This window comes from Xyrauchen texanus, chromosome 32, assembly GCF_025860055.1.
Source record: "Xyrauchen texanus isolate HMW12.3.18 chromosome 32, RBS_HiC_50CHRs, whole genome shotgun sequence".
NCBI lineage: Eukaryota > Metazoa > Chordata > Actinopteri > Cypriniformes > Catostomidae > Xyrauchen > Xyrauchen texanus.
This window is the reverse complement of record NC_068307.1, coordinates 36,708,794-36,727,040: the sequence shown is the minus strand read 5'-3', so window position 1 is coordinate 36,727,040 and position 18,247 is coordinate 36,708,794. Positions and strand designations below refer to the sequence as shown.

General features: G+C 35.8%; 4 protein-coding genes across 4 annotated transcripts in view; 1 reads left to right on the top strand and 3 right to left on the bottom strand.

Moving 5' to 3' along the window:
* Window positions 1-2,788: 2,788 nt before the first annotated feature.
* On the bottom strand, window positions 2,789-4,144 carry setmar (SET domain and mariner transposase fusion gene). The gene is made up of 2 exons (XM_052101329.1): window positions 3,957-4,144; window positions 2,789-3,680 (listed from the first exon to the last, which is right to left on the bottom strand). The coding sequence occupies exon 2, from the start codon at window positions 3,599-3,601 to the stop codon at window positions 2,957-2,959; it is 645 nt and encodes a 214-aa protein (XP_051957289.1). The 5' UTR covers window positions 3,602-3,680; window positions 3,957-4,144; the 3' UTR covers window positions 2,789-2,956.
* A 1,800-nt stretch (window positions 4,145-5,944) lies between these two features.
* Window positions 5,945-7,502, bottom strand: brk1 (BRICK1 subunit of SCAR/WAVE actin nucleating complex). Its single transcript, XM_052101334.1, has 3 exons — window positions 7,336-7,502; window positions 6,757-6,839; window positions 5,945-6,666 (listed from the first exon to the last, which is right to left on the bottom strand). Exons 1-3 carry the CDS (start codon window positions 7,451-7,453, stop codon window positions 6,640-6,642), a joined length of 228 nt encoding a protein of 75 aa, XP_051957294.1. The 5' UTR covers window positions 7,454-7,502; the 3' UTR covers window positions 5,945-6,639.
* Window positions 7,503-11,613: 4,111 nt separating this feature from the next.
* Window positions 11,614-13,113, bottom strand: gpx1a (glutathione peroxidase 1a). Its single transcript, XM_052101330.1, has 2 exons — window positions 12,812-13,113; window positions 11,614-12,275 (listed from the first exon to the last, which is right to left on the bottom strand). The coding sequence occupies exons 1-2, from the start codon at window positions 13,034-13,036 to the stop codon at window positions 11,925-11,927; spliced, it is 576 nt and encodes a 191-aa protein (XP_051957290.1). The 5' UTR covers window positions 13,037-13,113; the 3' UTR covers window positions 11,614-11,924.
* A 682-nt stretch (window positions 13,114-13,795) lies between these two features.
* Window positions 13,796-18,247, top strand: part of LOC127625886 (testis-expressed protein 264 homolog) — an 81,319-nt gene continuing 76,867 nt past the window's right edge. The window contains 2 exon segments of the mRNA XM_052101327.1: window positions 13,796-13,981; window positions 13,984-14,268. Coding sequence (XP_051957287.1) covers window positions 13,919-13,981; window positions 13,984-14,268 — 348 coding nt within the window. The 5' untranslated portion in view covers window positions 13,796-13,918.

Below are 18,247 nucleotides of genomic sequence, written 5' to 3'. Positions count from 1 at the left end.
ACATATATATGAATATATTAAAACATATATATATATATATATATATATATATATATATATATATATATGTCTCCATTTCTGAAAAAAAAAGAAAAGAAAAAAAAGAGCAGTGCAGGGTTTAACACCTTGTCTAGGTCACAAATATGGTCCAATGAAGGGCCCTGCAAAATTTGAACATTAGTTTTCCTTTTCACAATATAGAGGTTTCAATAATTTCTCCAACAAACAATGCAGTCCTCTCTCTGGGATGTGACCTCAGAGACGCCAACAACACCTTGATGTGACCTCTTCTGTCTGAATACATACACCGACATGACAGAAAGCTGCCACTTGCTAACTGAGCATACACAATTTCTAATTTTACTCTGCAACAATCGTTGTTAAACACTACAGCCTACACGCACCGTCCGGTCGATATCACACATTCCGTTGCCATAGAGACCTGAGAATGTGCTTACTCACCAAACCCAATGAGTCATAAGACCGAAAACAAAATTGGGAGAATTTACCACAATCTTCACATTAACAGTGATGTGAACTGAGAGGAAACACAATCAACATCATTACACGATTACTACAAAACAAGGTGAATATATGTGTGTGTGTGTGTGTGGTATTTCAAAGTAGTTGAGTTTTTCAAAGGCTGATTCTTGTGACTGAAACTTTTCCCCTTGATGGCCCACCCTGCTAAACAACCAATAAGGTGGTTTCCCAGTCAATGAGGTAGCAAGGCAATGAGGTAAAATAGCTCTTAGGGGGGAAACAATAACAGCACTTCTATGATTTAAAGGTGAAGTGTATATTTTCTACGCCACTAGCATCACTAAACAGAACTGCAAAAATAATGACTGTTATCCAACAGGACTCCCAAACACTCCCATAATCTTCCATTATTTAGTTAAGCAGACAGTTCCAGCCCCAAACTCACACCACTAGGTGAGCCGATGTTGCTGTGTCGGGCTGGTCAAGATACTTAAACAAAGCATTGTTTTAATGGCGCCTCAGAGCAATAGTGTTCACTCATTTCAGAACAATCAAGTATTTAAACATCAAAGAAATTGTATGCTTCACCTTTAAAGACTTAAATGTCTACTGATTAAGATTTCCATAACAAAAAGAAAGTTAAAATCCTGAATGACCACTGGCAGTGTAACCAAAAGCACTTGATGCATATGAAAAAGATGGAATCCATCTGTTCCTTCTCAGCATGCCTTGTGCTATGCTCTGGTTTCTGGTCTCTGTGCTAATTAACCTAGATGTGGATATTAATATTGCGCTGGAGATGAAAACAGCACTGGACTGGAAATGGGGTAGATTTTAGGGTGGCATCAGAATGAAGTGGGTCACTCCCTCCCCAGTGTGACAGGAGAGTTACAGCAGCAACTATATTAAAATACCCATGGGCTCTTTTTAATTGCCCATTACCCGATGGGCTATGGGTATGGTGACAAATGCAGACTGATCTTAGAGGAGAAATTTTTGGTGTAACGTAAGATTCTGCTATATATTTTGAGAAAACTTTGATAAAGATTTGGAATAAGACGTTTATTAATAGATGAACCTACATCTACAAGAACTTCAACTAACATACAAATACCGATCAAGATTTGGAGATTGTTGTTTAAGTTTTTGCACATTTGGGAAGACGTTAACTTTTACATGGGTAGTCCACACACACAAATAACGTCTCCAGGGGCGTTACTACAGGGAGGGCAGGGTGGGCAGCTGCCCTAGGTTCCGGGGTGAGAGGGGGGCCGTGAAGTTTGACCAAAAAGAACCATAAAAATGACTGAGGGCCCAATGGGCAATTAAAAAAGAGGGGGCCTGACAGGTTCTTTGCACTGGGCCCGTTAGATGCAAGTTACGCCACTGAACGTCTCAATGGCCATTTAATCAATCAAATCAACATTAAGATTTAAGGTTGGGTGTGCTTAGTGACTCCAGCCAGGCCTCCTAAGCAACCAAATTGGCCCGGTTTCTAGGTAGGGTACAGTCACATGGGTTACCCTCCTCATGGTCGCAATATACAGCAAGTGGTTCTCGCTTTTGATGGGGGATAGTGTGAGCCTCAACATGCGCTAAGTCTCCGTGGTAACATTCCCAGCAACCCACGTAATAAGATGTGTAGGCTGACTGTCCCAGAAGCGGAGACAACTGAGATTTGTCCTCTGTCACCCGGATTGAGGTGAGGAACTGCACCACCACCAGGACATTGTGGGCATTGGGAATTGGGCATGCCAAATTGGGGAGAAAATCCAAACAAAAAAAGATTTACAGATAAAATTGACAACCACCCTCATGACCTCCCAGATGTGTATGGCTTTATTTCTTCTGCTGAGCACAAATGAAGATTTTTAGATGAATGTCTCAGTTCTGTAGGTCCATACAATTCATGTGAATGGTGGCCAGAACTTTGAATTTCCAAAAATCACACAAAGGCAGCATAAAAGTAATCCAAACAACTCCAGTGGTTAAATCCCTATCTTCTGATGCGATATGATAGAGGTGATGGTTGAGAAACAGATCAATATTAAAGTCCTTTTTTACAATAATTTCTCCTCCCTGCCCAGTAGGTGGTGATATGCACAAAGAATGTGAATTGCCAAAAACAAAATAAGAAGTATGTAAAAATGGAAATTGATCATAAAAAACTACTTGTATATTGATCTGTATCTCACCCACGTCTATCATATCACTTCTGAAGACATGGCTTTAACCACTGGAGTCATTTGAATTAATTTTATGCTGCCTTTATATGCTTTTTGGACCTTCAAAGTTCTGGCCACCATTCACTTGCATTGTATGGACATACAGAGCTGAAATATTGCAAATCTTGGGTGAACTATCCCTTTAAATGGATTAAAGTAGATGTAGTATTAAACTAAATGGAGAATATCCAAAGCCAGGGAAGATTTACACTGCTATTAAAACTGGTTTTAATTGAGAACTGAGATATCTAATGGTAAAAATCTTTAACAGTTCGAAGCCCCACAATAACAGGCTTTTCTCCTTGTATTTTTCCACCAGCAGGCCATGTCTGAGTCTTGCTTGACACTCTATCCCATTTCTGTTCATTTGTGTTGCTGTTGAGTCCAACAACATAGTCAAAGGTCAGTTCTTCACACTTCTCTATATGTCGGTTCACAAACAGAGCGAGTCTGAGCAACAGTGAGTGCACGCGTACCAGCACCATGAGCAGGTTGGGCTGGCACGAGTGGTTGATGAACCTTCCCACATTTCCCACACACACAGAGTCTAAAAACATCTGGGTGACCCTGTCTCCTCCACTGTGCTCCTGAACAGCGATAATGTAATTCATATCATTGGGAGTCTGGGACAGCTGGCGGTGACATGCCTCACGAGGCCCGATGATTTCCCCTGCGTACTCGCACACAAAGCGGCCACAAGGGAGGCGTTCTAGTCTCCACCCCAAGCCTTTGTCCTTGGTGCTGAAGACACCAAGGCAGACCTTGATCCCATTTTGGACCACATGTTTTTGGAAGGAATTGCTGCAGGCACATAAGGCATTGCACTCAAACACAGGCCTGCTGTAGCCGCCCTCCTCTTGTTGCTGGTTTAGAAGTCCCTCGCTGTTGTACATCTGGCTGAATCTCAAGCAGGTGCAGCTGTCTGGCAGGCAGGACTGGGTACGACTAGAACAGCCTGGGAGAGTCACCGCACTAGGATCAAGATCACAGCCTGGTCATTGTGCATTCTCTGGCGCATACTAAGGGAGATTGACTTGGAGTTCAGTGTAAAAAATACATGAATGTGCTGCCATCTAGAGGTGGTGTTGCATAACTACACATAGCATGTAAATAAATGGTTATACGTATTCTTTATCGTCATTAAGACATATATAGAGTGTGGATATTAAACTAGGAGCATTATGCATTATGGCATTTTCCCTGAAAGTTGGAAAACGCCTCTTTCCTTACCACTGCCCTCAATTTTACCTGAAAGTTGGAAAAAGCCTCTTTCTTCACCACTGCCCTCAATTAAAAAGGGGGACATTCTCTAGTCCATTACTCTGATTGCATTTTGTTTTCCGGAAACTTATGGAAGACTCTAGTGTGAAAGACAGCATCATTCCCACGTTTGTTGTGAATACAAAAGTGTCAATGTGAGCAACGCGATCACAAACGGAAAGTCTACGTGACTTCTAAACACTTTGGTTTCTTCAAAATAAAAGTCCACTCACGTTTCACGAGAGACCCAAGCATTTATATTGATGATATTTTATTATTATTATTATGTTTTTCCTATTTGATTTAAAGGTGTTTTAGGAGGCGACTGGTTATAAATATCCTGATGTTAATTAATGCTTATTTTAGGAAAAAAGCTGCAACATTGGAACCATCAGTTTTTACAGTAATACAATTTCAAGTATTCAAGCACAAATTATTTTACTTTGTTTGGAAGCCTCCCAGTAAACTAGGAGGCAAATAGGATATTTTCATGGGATATTGGATATGAAATTAATTGGGGTATGTATGTTAATGTCAGAGCAGTCCTTTAAATATAAAGATATATATTTAAAACGAAAACATGTATTCTATAATATTTTTTGGTGATCCGGGGATCTTCCTTCACATCACTGACTCAACTCATTTATAATTTACTGAATTGGCTGAGTTGCTTGAATTGCATAAATTGTTGACAGCTTATTGTGCAACATATGTGCAACGTTCAGAAAAACTGCCTCATGTTTACGCAGGTTCTCCTGAGACCCGAGCGTGACTGCTGTGTGCATTTTCCATTTGCCTTTTTTGAACTAGTAGCACCAAATAAACATGAAAAAAGAAAGAAAGAAAAAAAACATTCTTGAGCAAATAGCTTTCCTAAAAAAGTATGTCCACATTTTTGTACAGCGGGACACCGTTGAGAAATACTGGTCTCAGAACAGATTGAAATGCATCATATTTTCATCCTAACTCCAAATAAAGTCTCTAAAAGCAAAACAATGTTCTCAAAGTGAAAATGCACAGTAAATATAGGATTTCTAATCAAAACCTGGTGCTAATGTACAGATTAGTGGACATTGTGTTTAGCAGAATGGCATTTCACGATATATCACTCACATTTTTTAAATGGCATATCGGATCAAACTAGAGACTCTAATCTTTTTCCTCAAACTGATTTCAAAGTAAAATCCTAATTAGGTTTCTAACCAGATGTAGTTTGGTGTTCCTGCCAAAGACAAACTCCACTGTGATCGGCGCCATGTTGTTTGGTCACATGACTCAAAAATTATGAAATTATGCGTTGCAAATAGCGTAGCCCAAATACAACGTCCACGCATGTTTACACGGAGTTGCAGGAGGGTAAATGTTTTGCCATGTTGCCGTTTTTCTACTGCTGATTAATTGACCAATTACTTTTTGTTATGCCCAACTAAAACTTTGTGAATATGGATAGTAAAACAAATCCCCCACCTCTGGCAGATTATGTTATAATTAGCATAACCTATTTTCTACTATGTGACTGCTCGTAAACTGTATAATGATTAATAACAAACACATTTGCTTTTTAAGAATAAGCTGCAGTTATCATGTATTGACATGAAAATGTATATAACAAAAATTCACAATACGAATTCATGAGCTGCCATAAAAAGTGCTCTTTAAAAATGTAGGCTAATCAAAATATGACCAACTCAACACATTAGCAAAATTGAAATAAAATTACATAATGAGGGCGAATGATCATTGAAATATTAAAGCATATTGATTACAATTAAGGTCATATTCTTTACTTGAAGAGAACCTTACAAACATATCTATATATTTTTTTAAACGTGGTCATTACACTATAATATTAATAATTTCCCCAGACTCTTCCAGGAATGAAAAACACTTTTTAAAGATTCCCTGATATTTCCACATCTTCAATCACAGTGGGCACTCTGTCCAAAGTATTCAAATAAAACAACATTAAACATGGCTGATTTAACTGACCTTTTTAATGTTTAATCACAAAAACAATATCATAACAATACTACAACAAGAAGCAGGGACCGCTTTAAAACAGTCAATTTGGCACTTAAGTGCTTTCCATCCACTCCCACCTCCAACTCACATCTCTCATGTGCAGAAGTTTGTAGCATGATAAATGTACAGCAGGCTGCAATGTATTTCAAATACTTATTTTTGAATTTAACAATCTGTTTAAAAAAACAGAAAAGACTCTGGTAAAATGGAAAAAATCAAAACTATTTATTTTTCTTCAGGAATAGAAAAGAAAATCAAGGCAAAGTATGTTTTTATCTCAGGTAATGTCAGTCTAGCTTTGCATTACCATTAATATATTTTGTATTTCATGGTTTTAAAACCAGGTCAGAATCAAAATACACACTACATAGGGCTGTTTGCATAAGAAAGCACATCAGAGACCGTAACAAGTTATCTAAAAAATAAAAGATTAAAAAAATGGAGGTCCAGCTATAGCATGATGTCAGCCATAATCAGGCATAAAATGAGGAAGAACCTAAATCTGTTTATAGCATCACAATGGTCCATACATAAATGAACTGATGCACAAGAACCAACCAGTTGGAATTCAGTTTGAATAATGAATGTAAATGTAGACAGGAGGTGAATGTTTGTAGTCATCTTGTCCTTGTCATGGACAGAGTGATGTTTAAGTCAAAGTTTCCCCTTTTGTGACCTTAAGAGACAAAACAGACAACAAACTCGATGTTTAAATATCAAACAAACCAAGACTAGAGATTCCTGCAAACTTTTGTAATTAACTTACTCTGGCTTCTATATACTCAATCCTCCTCTCCAGCGCAGTAAGTTTCTCATTTAAAGTGGCTAAACGGGATCTGCAGGACATATCTGAAAAGAAAGACATGTCAACAATACACTGATAAAGTAATGGTTGCATACAGAAAGGCTGTAAGTTATCTTGACTACAACTATATAGTAAAATAAAATTACATTGCAAAAAAAAAAAAAAAAAGGAATTTACAAATAAACACTGTGATACGTGACTCTATTTATTGAATTATTGCAGCGTTAAGCATTTATGCTTCCATTGATATTGGTATAAATATTGCTTGTTTTGATTATAGGGAGGGCGGGGTTTACCTCCCCTGTCCCAACGGAATCTACGCCAAGTCCAATAAATTGCTTCTCCAACATATATAGACACATATTCTGATACGGTGGGGTCCTAAACAGCATTAAAAAGCCAAAACAGTCGTAAATACCCCACATATTTTCACACATACCAGAGCCAATGGCCTACGTCTCTCGATTAGCATGCTAGCATGAAAGATAGCATAATAAATCGAGTAAAATTAGACGACGCGCTGCAGCTTCTGTATCTTACCGAAGGAATTGAGGAAATCGGCTATTTTCTTAATGCTGCTGGTGATCACTTCGATGTATTCCCGATTAGCCCAGTCTTGGTGAATTTCTCTTTGCACTGGATCTTCCTGTCCGGCCATCGTGAGCTAGTTAGCTTTAGCTGCTGTATGTGTTAGAAGAAATGAGCGCCGCCTGCCGCATTGAGACTGACTCACGTACAGTTAAAGGAATAGAACATTCCTTCATCGTTTACTCACCCTCATGCCATCCCAGTTGTAAATGAAGATTTTAGAAGTATATCTCAGCTCTGTTTGTCCATGTAATGCAAGTAAATGGGGTCCAGATCTTTGAAGCTCCATAAAAGCACTTAAAGGCAGCATAAATGTAATCCACTCCAGTGGCTTAATCCATGTCTTCTGAAGTTATCTAAATTGGTTTAGGATGAGAACAGACTAAAATGTAACTCCTTTTTCACTATGCAACTTGCCATTGCAGTCTCTAGGCATGATTATGATTTCAAGCTCAATTAATTTGTGTGAGCTTGAAATCATGATTGTCATGGACTCAACTCCTGATGTTAAGATTTAGTTACAAAACTGATTATATCGCTTCAGAAGACATTGATTAACCCACTGGAGTGGGTTGCTTTGATGCTGCCTTTGTGCTTTTTGGAGTTTCACTTGCATTGCATGGACCTACAGAACTGAGATATTCTTCTAAAAAGATATTCTTCTTTTGTGTTCTGTAGAAGAAAGAAAGTCATACACATCTGGGATGGCATGAGGGTGAGTAAATGATGAAAGTTTTTTCAATTTTGGGTGAACTATTCCTTTAATGCTGGAATGTATGGAGGGATCATTTGAAAATACAAACACAAATATGCAATGTAAAATGAGGAATGCTATTAGACATTCTGATGCACGTTATAAACAGACAGCTCATCACGTGCATGTTCGTGACAGATCTCAAGATTTCATAACAGAACAGCATTCAATTTATCCAATAAGCAGCAACGTTTAAATTGACAAAAACTAATTTCATATTTAATTATTTAATACCTGTTACACTAATATGATGATGTACAGGCCTTTATTAATGCTCAGTTTTTTTTATTTATTTTTTATTCAAATTCTGTATAAATACAAATGCATGAACATTTAAAGGAAATTGCCTTATTAGAAAAAGTACTATGCTGTATGGTACTTTAATATGGTAGCCTACTGAATATTGATCATATTAATTTACCATGATAGTAACATGGCAATTTCAAGCTATTTTATTGAATACTACAGTATTGTGGTACATATCCAAAGTTGTTGTTTTTTTGGATCAGGCAAGAGGTTCCTAAATATTTCTCATCATCGTCTCCAAACATCTTAGAAGCGGTCAGTAACTTCTTCCTTGGCCACATCTGTGACCGTCTTAACTGCAGCTTCATTAGATTGTCCCAGGAAGAACAATAATGTATTTGACCACTGGACAGAGGGACAAGATTGCAGATGTTTTGGGTGCATACTCTCGTGTAATATACAGTATGTCAGTAATAAATGTGCAACTAATTATTCAACTAATAATTGAGGTCATTCTCCAAAAATAGGAATGAAGACTTTCTGTGCTGCAGACTAAGTCAGTCTAATGTCAGTTCCTTGGTCAGTGGTTGCCAGGTGTATTTTTATTATCAACAAGATCGTGTCAGGAATGAGACTTGAAAGTGATTAAAGCTTTCGTAAACAAATGTTCTCCTCTGTGTTCAGATGTGCGGACCTGGGAGGATCCTGATGCAAAGCTGGAGTTTGAGATTGAGCTAAACCATGTGTGCTGTAGACCAGTGCAGCATATGATTTCAGAATCTGTAGACCAAGGAGAACAAACAGGAAGTGAAAATACTGACGTGGAAGAGGAAAGTACAGACCGCTGTATATTCAAAGCACTGACTATTCCTTCTTGCTTGACACAGATCTAGAGATTGAATGGGATTATGATTTAACTTTTGACTGTGATGTCAGTTTGGTGGAGCATGGTATGTAGTTATCATGAGTGACATCAAGTATCTTATTTTCTTTTTTGATTACTCAGTTTATTATATTCTGAATTTATGTTTATGTACTTTAGAAATAAACAATCAATGCAATTAGTTCTCAAATATTAATTGTTTAGATAAATGTAGCCTATTTCTATATAGAAATCAACACCTTGAAAAAATCTGATTACATTTAAACCATCCCATTCAGGGCCTATCATGCACCATTTATTTCTACATGTTTGGTCAACCTTGGTCTGTTTAGCTTGCAAGGAAAAACAAGAACAAGCCACTTTATGACTGGCCCTGAGTCATTGGTGGTAAACATATTTTTTCTTAACTGAAAGATTGTAAATACAAAGCTATGAAATATAACGTGTTCTAAAATTGTTGCAGCTAATATTTCAAAATAAAACATGTTATTAATCCTTTAAGATCTGAAGGTGTTTTTAAAGATGTCCTGTTTCAGTGGCATGCCCAAAATTAAAGGCTTATAACTTATAACAAAAAAAAAAAAAAAACAAACAGGGTCAATTTTCTGGTATTATTTTAAAGAAAGCGTTTACATTTTTTGTTAAAATTATGATTAAATAATGAGACTCTCACCCTTAGAAACATGAACCAAAATTGACAGTTTTTCTTATTTTTCTATATCTCAAGAGTGTAAATAACTGTAACAGAGTAAAATTCTGTATTGATATGACAAAACAATCAAAAGTTATAGCTTTTCAAAAAAGATTTATCCTAGTGTCCAAAAACATCCCCAAGTGTCCAAAAGCCTCTCCAAACAAATCAAATATAATAATTGGATGTAAGAACTAATTACACATGCAAATACAGCAATGACTAAAGGTATTTTCTCTCTTCAAAGCATGCAGGCATCTCATTCAGTTCCATTCTGTGTCATCTGAGCAGTTATTGAGTCTGTGTCATGTACTTGGCCCCATCTCCTGGAGGCCATTTGTAATTAGAGTGAATGATCCTCTCTGCCCATATTTAGAAGACTTCCTCCTCTGGTTGCAGCGATCTGAATCCTAATGAAGTTGGACAACATACTAAATAATTTCCGATGCAGTCATGTGATCCAGGAAACCTAACCTGTTTTTAGCTAGATAGCACATGATGACCTGTGTGCACATTGTGCTTCATGTGAACTGTCTAATGATCTATGCATCTGATTAAGTTAAGTGTGGGCTTGTTTTAAAGATAATCGCATCTAAGTAATAGTTTGTAACATTTTATTGTCTGTTTATTTTTCGTGACGTTATAAGCGAAAACGTGGCAACACCTGTTTACGTGTAACATGTATGTCAAAGGCATGTTGCTAAATTTTTATCTGTGAGTAAAAAAATAGGCTTGTTGTATTTTACTCTTTGAGAGCTTTTCAACGACATAGGACAAATGGCTATTTGATCAGTCTGATGTTTTTACAGATTACAATAATATGTATAGTGCAAAATTACTAATAAATTATCAAAATGGAAAACTTGTGATATGTCTACCAGTTTCAAAGCACTTGTTCTGTGTAGCTCATAATGCCTACATTCATTTTAAAGTACAGCTTCTAAGCTTTAAAAGGATACCTATTTTGTGTTGGTCAAGACTCTAGTTATTAATATTTTTATGTTTTATAAAATAATTTGTTGGCGCGGGGCAATCCAAAATTAAAGGGTTAATAAGTTTGAATACTGTTGTTATTTATTATTTTGTAATTAACTAGATACCACCAGGGACAGACATTAAGAGAAAAATTTACCCGTGATAAATTATTCTGTTCTGCTTGTATCGTCTCATATATTTTATTCTGCCTATAATTAAATATATTCTAATACAAAATATGAGTTGAACTGATTTCTTTTTATAGATTACAATGATTGCACATGTGTAAGTATGACATACAGTGAAAATATATGCTCTTGTAAAGGTAAAAAATACCCCTGAATATCAATTTCAGGGGGAAAATATTTCCCTTATTTATGTGGCAAGTCATTTTTGTTTAATCATGCTGAATCTAATGATCATTATGTGGCAAGTCATTAAGAGCAGCCCCCCACCACAGACATTATATTTATCAATTTATTTGATGCCTAATCTGTGTTGTCAAATCCCAGAAACACCCCTTAGAACACCGTTTAAAAAATGTGCCATGTGAAAATATTACACATCATTTGTGAAGTAAAATGAAATAGAAAATGTAGAAGTGAAAATGTAGAAAAGTTGAGGTTTTGCACTACTTCAGCTTTTTCGGTGTTGAAGAAAATTAAATGAGGAACAACAGGGAACTTTTTAGAAGTATTTATTTTTCAATAAAAAGTTGCACGATTACTGCTGAGCTCTGCAGTTCGTGGTCAAAATGCAATTGTTGTAATAAACATTTACATTTACATCAGAGACTTCCCTCAGAAGCATTTTAGGAAGAATCGTCATTAAGTAAACAGTCTAAAACACAGTCGCACTATAACCATGTCTGCACAGTCGGCCTGAATCAAACAACAATCTTATCTCAGTTACACTGGTTACATGTGATAGGCAATGGACGGCAGCTTATGGTCTCTATCTTGCTTGCCCACAACACCAGGAGGCCAAGATGTTTACTTCGCCCTGCTGAGAAGCGCTTGGATGTCGGCCTCAATGTCGATGGTGATGAACCTGCGGCTGTAGCGCTTCAGTGGTTCTCCATCCGGTCCAATCAAGAACTTCTCAAAGTTCCAAGAGATGTCATTCCTGTTCACGGGATTCCAGATGATGAATTTGGGATCAGTCATCAGGGAAATGGAGTCGTCACTTGGCTGAGGCAGCTTCTCTTTGAGGAACATGAACAAAGGGTGGGCATTCTGACCATTTACTTCCAGCTTCTCCAGAAGCTGGAATTTGGGCTCGAAGCCATTTCCAGGACGGACGTATTTCAGAGAGAGCAGGATTTCTTCATCCTTGCAGTTCTCCTGTTAAGCAACCAGAATTGCACAATGTATTTGGTAATAAAGCAGATAACAGCACATGATCATAAAATCAGTTTACAATGCTGATATTATGCATTATCACTGTTTAATGTAGAGTTCATATAATGATAGAGTTTCTATAATATAGAGTTCAGCATGATCAAAACCAAAACTGCTATGATCCCCTTAAATGGTAAATAAAGTCACTAACAATTGTGAAATATGTAAGCCCCTTTTAGTTTTATTCTTAGGAAAGTAGAAGTTTCATCATTATAATTCGTATTATTTCATTTACTATAAAGCAGAAGTTAAAATGTCTAGGTTGGGAACATGCTCAAAATAAAAACATACATAGGGAAATGTAACCTTTCAACAAACGTAAAAATTAGGAAAATGTGATTAAATTGGCACAATAAAAAGTTTATTTTCCCATTTGAAAAATATTATTATTATTATTATTTTGTCTTCAAAACAATACTAGCGGAAGTAAAAACGGTAATGGAAGAATCATCCATATACTGAAGACTTGGAAGTCTCACCTGATGTCCAAACTGGTTGCAGGGAGCACCCAGGATAACCAGCCCCTGATCCGCATAGCGGCTGTGGAGCTCGTTCATCTGAGTGTAGTCCCTGACTGTTGTGCCTCAGAGCGACGCTACATTTTCAATAAGCACAACTTTTCCTTTCAGCGAGGCAAAATTCAGCACTTCCCCAGACAAAAGTTTGGCGGACAGATCGTAAAACTTCTTCACGGCCCCTGCCATGCTTAGACGTGCAGCTTACTAAGTTCGCGAAGTACGAAATACAGCTTAACAAATCAAGGAAAAGCATGAACCTTGAAACACAGGGGAGGCGCATATTATAAAAATCAAGGAAGTGCATGTCAGGGCCATATAGAGAGGCTCTGGTGCATGTGTACAGTGCGAGTGGGTTGACAAAGAGTGATAGAGGTTTTATATAGGCCTATTACTTAACTAAATAATTTAATTAATACCCCATAAAAAACAAAAACAATAAAGTAATGAAATCTCATAAACATACATTTTAAGGTGCCATTATAAACATTTGCAATGTGTCTTTTTGTTCATATTCGGGATCTCACAAAGAGGGCGGAGTTACTCCAAACGAGGCGGGGTTACTCCAAAAGGGATTTAAATACATATTCCATTATGTATTTAATAATTTATTTAAATCATTATATAATCATTCAGTTTTAAGTAATTTGGCCGTCCATACGGGGTTTGGTTGGATCTTTGCTGTCTTTATATCCGCTGAAGGCTACTCTTTCTAAATTCAAAATAAAAGCCTTTTTTATAGATATGTATAGATATGGGAGTATAGATATGTAAATAATTTAAACAGTTTCAAAAACCTTACACCTTGAATGACAGACATCATAAAGTTAAATGAAACAAGTACGGCATATTGGTATATGATAATAGAGTAACAAATAAATCTTAGTCTAATTTAGTAAGTCGACTACGCCCCTGAAACAAGCGAATGGTTCAGTCCAGGAAGCCAGCTCAACATGTTCTGTGTTTAGGGAAATGTATTTGCGCTTCCGAAAATCAACGGATCTGAGTCCATTTCACATTTAACTAATGAGGTCGATTGACAAAACTCTTACAGCCCGAATGGTTTGCTGAATGAATGAACCAGGGAGGCTGTTATTTTCTATTAAATCTGTCCACGGTTTTTATTTTTGCACTTTTACCTCACAGTAAAGCAGTCAGCAGACATGTGGGAATGGCAGATGCTGAGTTTCATAGGCATATTCTGCCTAGGGCTTTTTATCGTAGCAATATGTTATATTTTGTACTCTGGACTAACCACAGTAATCCATATCAAGACTGGTTTACCCCCCATCAGGGGCATCTCTATAGGCTATAAATATAAAGTTGGACATTATAAAGACTGTGGATCACTGTTCAAAGAGAGCTGCAGCATTGCACCAAAACTGACATCCATTGGAATCTTCTATGATGATCCAAAGAAGGTGAGAAGACTGGATTTTAATGCATGATTTGGGCTACACTGGTGCATCTGGTTGGGGCCGGTAGAGAACCCTTTATTGCTATGACACTGTGATATAAGTGTATGAAAGCTTCTTATTAGAATATTGTTGCAACACCATAAATCTGAAATGAAAAAGATAATCTAGATAGACATTAGAAGTACAGTGTAGTACATTTTAATGATTTTTTTTTATTAATGAATTATTTAGAACAAGTGTGTGTGTGTGTGTGTGTGTGTATATGTATATATATATATATATATATATATATATATATATATTTCACTTTAAAATATAGTTCCATTAGTTTAAATTAGTTAACAACATTAGTTAACATGAACTTACAATTAACAATAAGTTTACAGCATTTATTAATCTTGGTTAATATTTATTTAAACATATAGTAGTATATTTAAAAAAAATAAAAAGTTGTAAATGTTAACATTAATTAATGCACTATGAAATAACATGAACTAACAATTAGAAATTGTTTTTTATTAACAAAGATTAATAAATGCTGTAAAATATCTGTACAGCATAGATAGATAAATAAATAATATATTCGGCTATAAAATAAAATATTATTTCAGTATTTCTTTGAGCCTGTTTAATGTTTTCTGTTTAGTAGTCATGAAAAGAGATGTTAACCAGCTCCAATGATTCCTTCAAGTCTTTAGCTGTCATTCTAGGGCTCTCTTTTACCTCATTGAGCATTCTCCTGCTTGCCCTTTGAGTCTTTTTGGCTGGACGGCCACTTCTAGGGAGAGTAGCCACAGTACTAAATCGTTTACATTTATACAGATGAATATCTAAGATCTTCTGAATAACTTTGTAACCCTTTCCAGTTTAATGCAAAGCAAAAATTCACGATAGTATGTATTCTAAGATATGCTTTTTTGCGAAGCATGGTCCACGTCAGCAGATGCTTCTTGTGAATATCAAACTCAAAATGTTTGAGTGATTTTTATAAGTCATTGTGGCTCTAACCCACACCTTCAATCCCATTTCATTAATCTGATGCCAGATTTGCCAACTCCTGACTCATTAGCTTTTGTAGACATCATTAGACTAAGGGTCCACATACTTTTTCCAACCTACACTGTGAATGTTTGAATGATATATTCATTATATACAAGAACAATACATTAATTTGTGCATTGTTAGTTAAGACAGATAACGTATTTTGTTCATTATTGTAACTTTAAAGATCAAAACAGATTGTAAGAGAAATGTATACATAACTGCAGATAATTCCAAAGGGTTCACATATTTTTCTTGCCACTGTATATTCCTCCATTGCAGAATTGCTCACCATTAATGTTATTTGCACATTGTTTTCATCCTTAATGCATGTGCATTTAGTATAGTATATTGTGCAGGCATGAAGAAACACCTGCAGCCAACATTTAAAACAGCACACATAGTGTGTTTACTTCTAGTTGCTCCATCCATACTCTAAAATGTGAGACTGACTAATGAAAATGCAGATATATAATGTAGTAATATATGAATAATGTAATAACATTAGTATGTGTGAATAAGAGAGCATGTTTGCATTGTGGCTGTTTAAGTGTGTTTAAAGCAACCTGTGCTGTTTCGTGTTTTTAAAACTCTCAGTATGCAGAGCTCAGCTTATCCAACACATTATCTATGCATTAAACTTGAATTACCTAATGGAGGTTAATTGCTTGAAATAGATTATAATGAATTCCTTTCATTTAAATTAGAGTTCTGTTTGTTTGTTCCTAAGTAGGTTAATCTAAATCAAAAATTTCAAAAGAGAGTTTTTAAGAATGAGAGATTTGTGATTTAACGTTGAAAAACGGTTTGTTCTGTTTATATCCCTGAATGAATTTAGGTAATTTTGGACAGTATGGCGTTTGATATCCTGATGTACCACTAGATGGAGATGTTAATACAGTTATGCTTATAACACAATTGACCATGTGGGGGTGGAATATGTTTGTATGTTCTAATATGTATTCATGATAAATGGTTTTGAATATTCAAATTTGCTTTCCATATAGATATTATTTTCATATTCCTTATATGCACCTCACAGTGTGAGTACATCATTACTAAAACCAGATAAATAGTTATGGCCATTACATAATAAAACCAGTTTTTGACTGACGTACTATTATTCCTTTAAGTAGGCATTGTAGAGGAGGTGAATTCTCAAGTGGTATGCTGTAAGGTTCGGTTTAAATGTAACTGGCGTGGTGACCTTTCATATTGATTGGGAGTTTGCTCAACAATGTGGACACAGTAGGGCAAGTATATAGCAATTTCAAAACCTCGACAAGTAAGAACTTTTTGGATCAAGTCAAACAGAATTAGCTGATCGAAGTGGCCAAAGTTTGACTTTAGAGAAAGGTTTGAGGGTTCTGTTATTATTGTATGAGCCTTAGGCAGGCTGAACTCGAACTCTAAAGAGGAAAGTAAAAAAGGAAAAAAGTTATGCTGTGTGCCTAGTCAGTTTGACCTTACTTTATTGCACTTTCAGGGAATATAAATTAGCTTATATCACAACTTTTGCAACTTATCTGATCTTTGTTGGCTCTGGCTGCACTTGGGGTTGAATCAGTTTCAATTTCAGTTATCATAAAGTGTGCAGAAAAGTGTTTGATTGAATCAGTTAAGCATGAGAGGCCGTACTTTATTGGGAATATAGCACAACGGAGTGTCTGCAACCCCTTTACCTGTAACTATATTCACAATACAGCACAGCCTTGTTTGCCTTTTATTTTTTATGTTACTACACAAATTAATATTTAAGGAATATTCTGGGTTCAATTAAGTTAAGCTCAATCGGCAGCATTTGTGGCATAATGTTGATCACCACAAAATTGTATTTTGAATTGTCCCTTCTTTTCTTTAAAAAAATTAAATAAAATCAAGGTTACAGTACAGTGAGGCACTTACAATGGAAGTGAATTGGGCCAATTTGTGGCAGGTATAAAGATGGGCTGTGTCGATACAATCAAATATCGATATATCACGATACATTTTCTCACGATATAGTATCAATATAGTATGATGTGGTTAGCCACTGAGCCCAAAGACTAGATGCAAGCAAACCATTTTGTTTAATTGTTTAATAATGTCATCTCTGTTCTCTACAGTAGGGATGCACCGATACCACATTTTCTCTTCCAATTCAGATATCGGAAATCTCAGTAGCAGCCAATTCCGATCCCCGATATGTTTTGATGCATAATCAGTTTAGAATATCTTTACATTATTGTGTAGAATTAATTGAGTGTACTCTTTAATATGTAAAGAAACACAAACCTCTAACTACACATTGTTTCAATATAAATGTATAGCTTATTAAGAAAAACTTTATTATTAACTAGTTTACTGGATAATGTAGCAGCAATATTAACAGTAATTCCAGTATAAGTCATCAGAAGAAAAGAAACCAGTGTTTTATTTTTGATTTTTTGTTCTTTTTTCCCCAAAAATGTTTCAACTTGTATCTGGATTTTAAAGGATTCATATCTCTTTTTTGTTCAATTTTGTTTGTAAAATATCAGTCCACTTTTCATTCACACAGTTATTTTTTGGAAGCCATTCAACTTAAATATTGTAAAAAAATTAAACAAATACTAATGATAACAATAAAATAATAATAATAAATTGGTATTAATATTGATGTCTTTTAAAGTTTTAAAAACAAAAGTAATATATTTAAATTGTGCACTTTTTAAACACTTACGCTTTTATTTTGACATTCTGAACTCTCCAGGAAGTCCTGTATGTGTATAGTGATGGCTTTCCAGCTCTATTCAGTGAGCCGGCTTGTCCGGGGCTCAGCTCACTAAAAACAGCTCTTTTGGCTCCCAAAAGGCTCTTTAAATTATTAATTTTTTTAATTTTTTCAAGTCAAACAGTTTGCGATAGTTTGACTATGATTGGTGTTAAAACAATTCTGCAAATATTATTTTTGCTTCCTCAT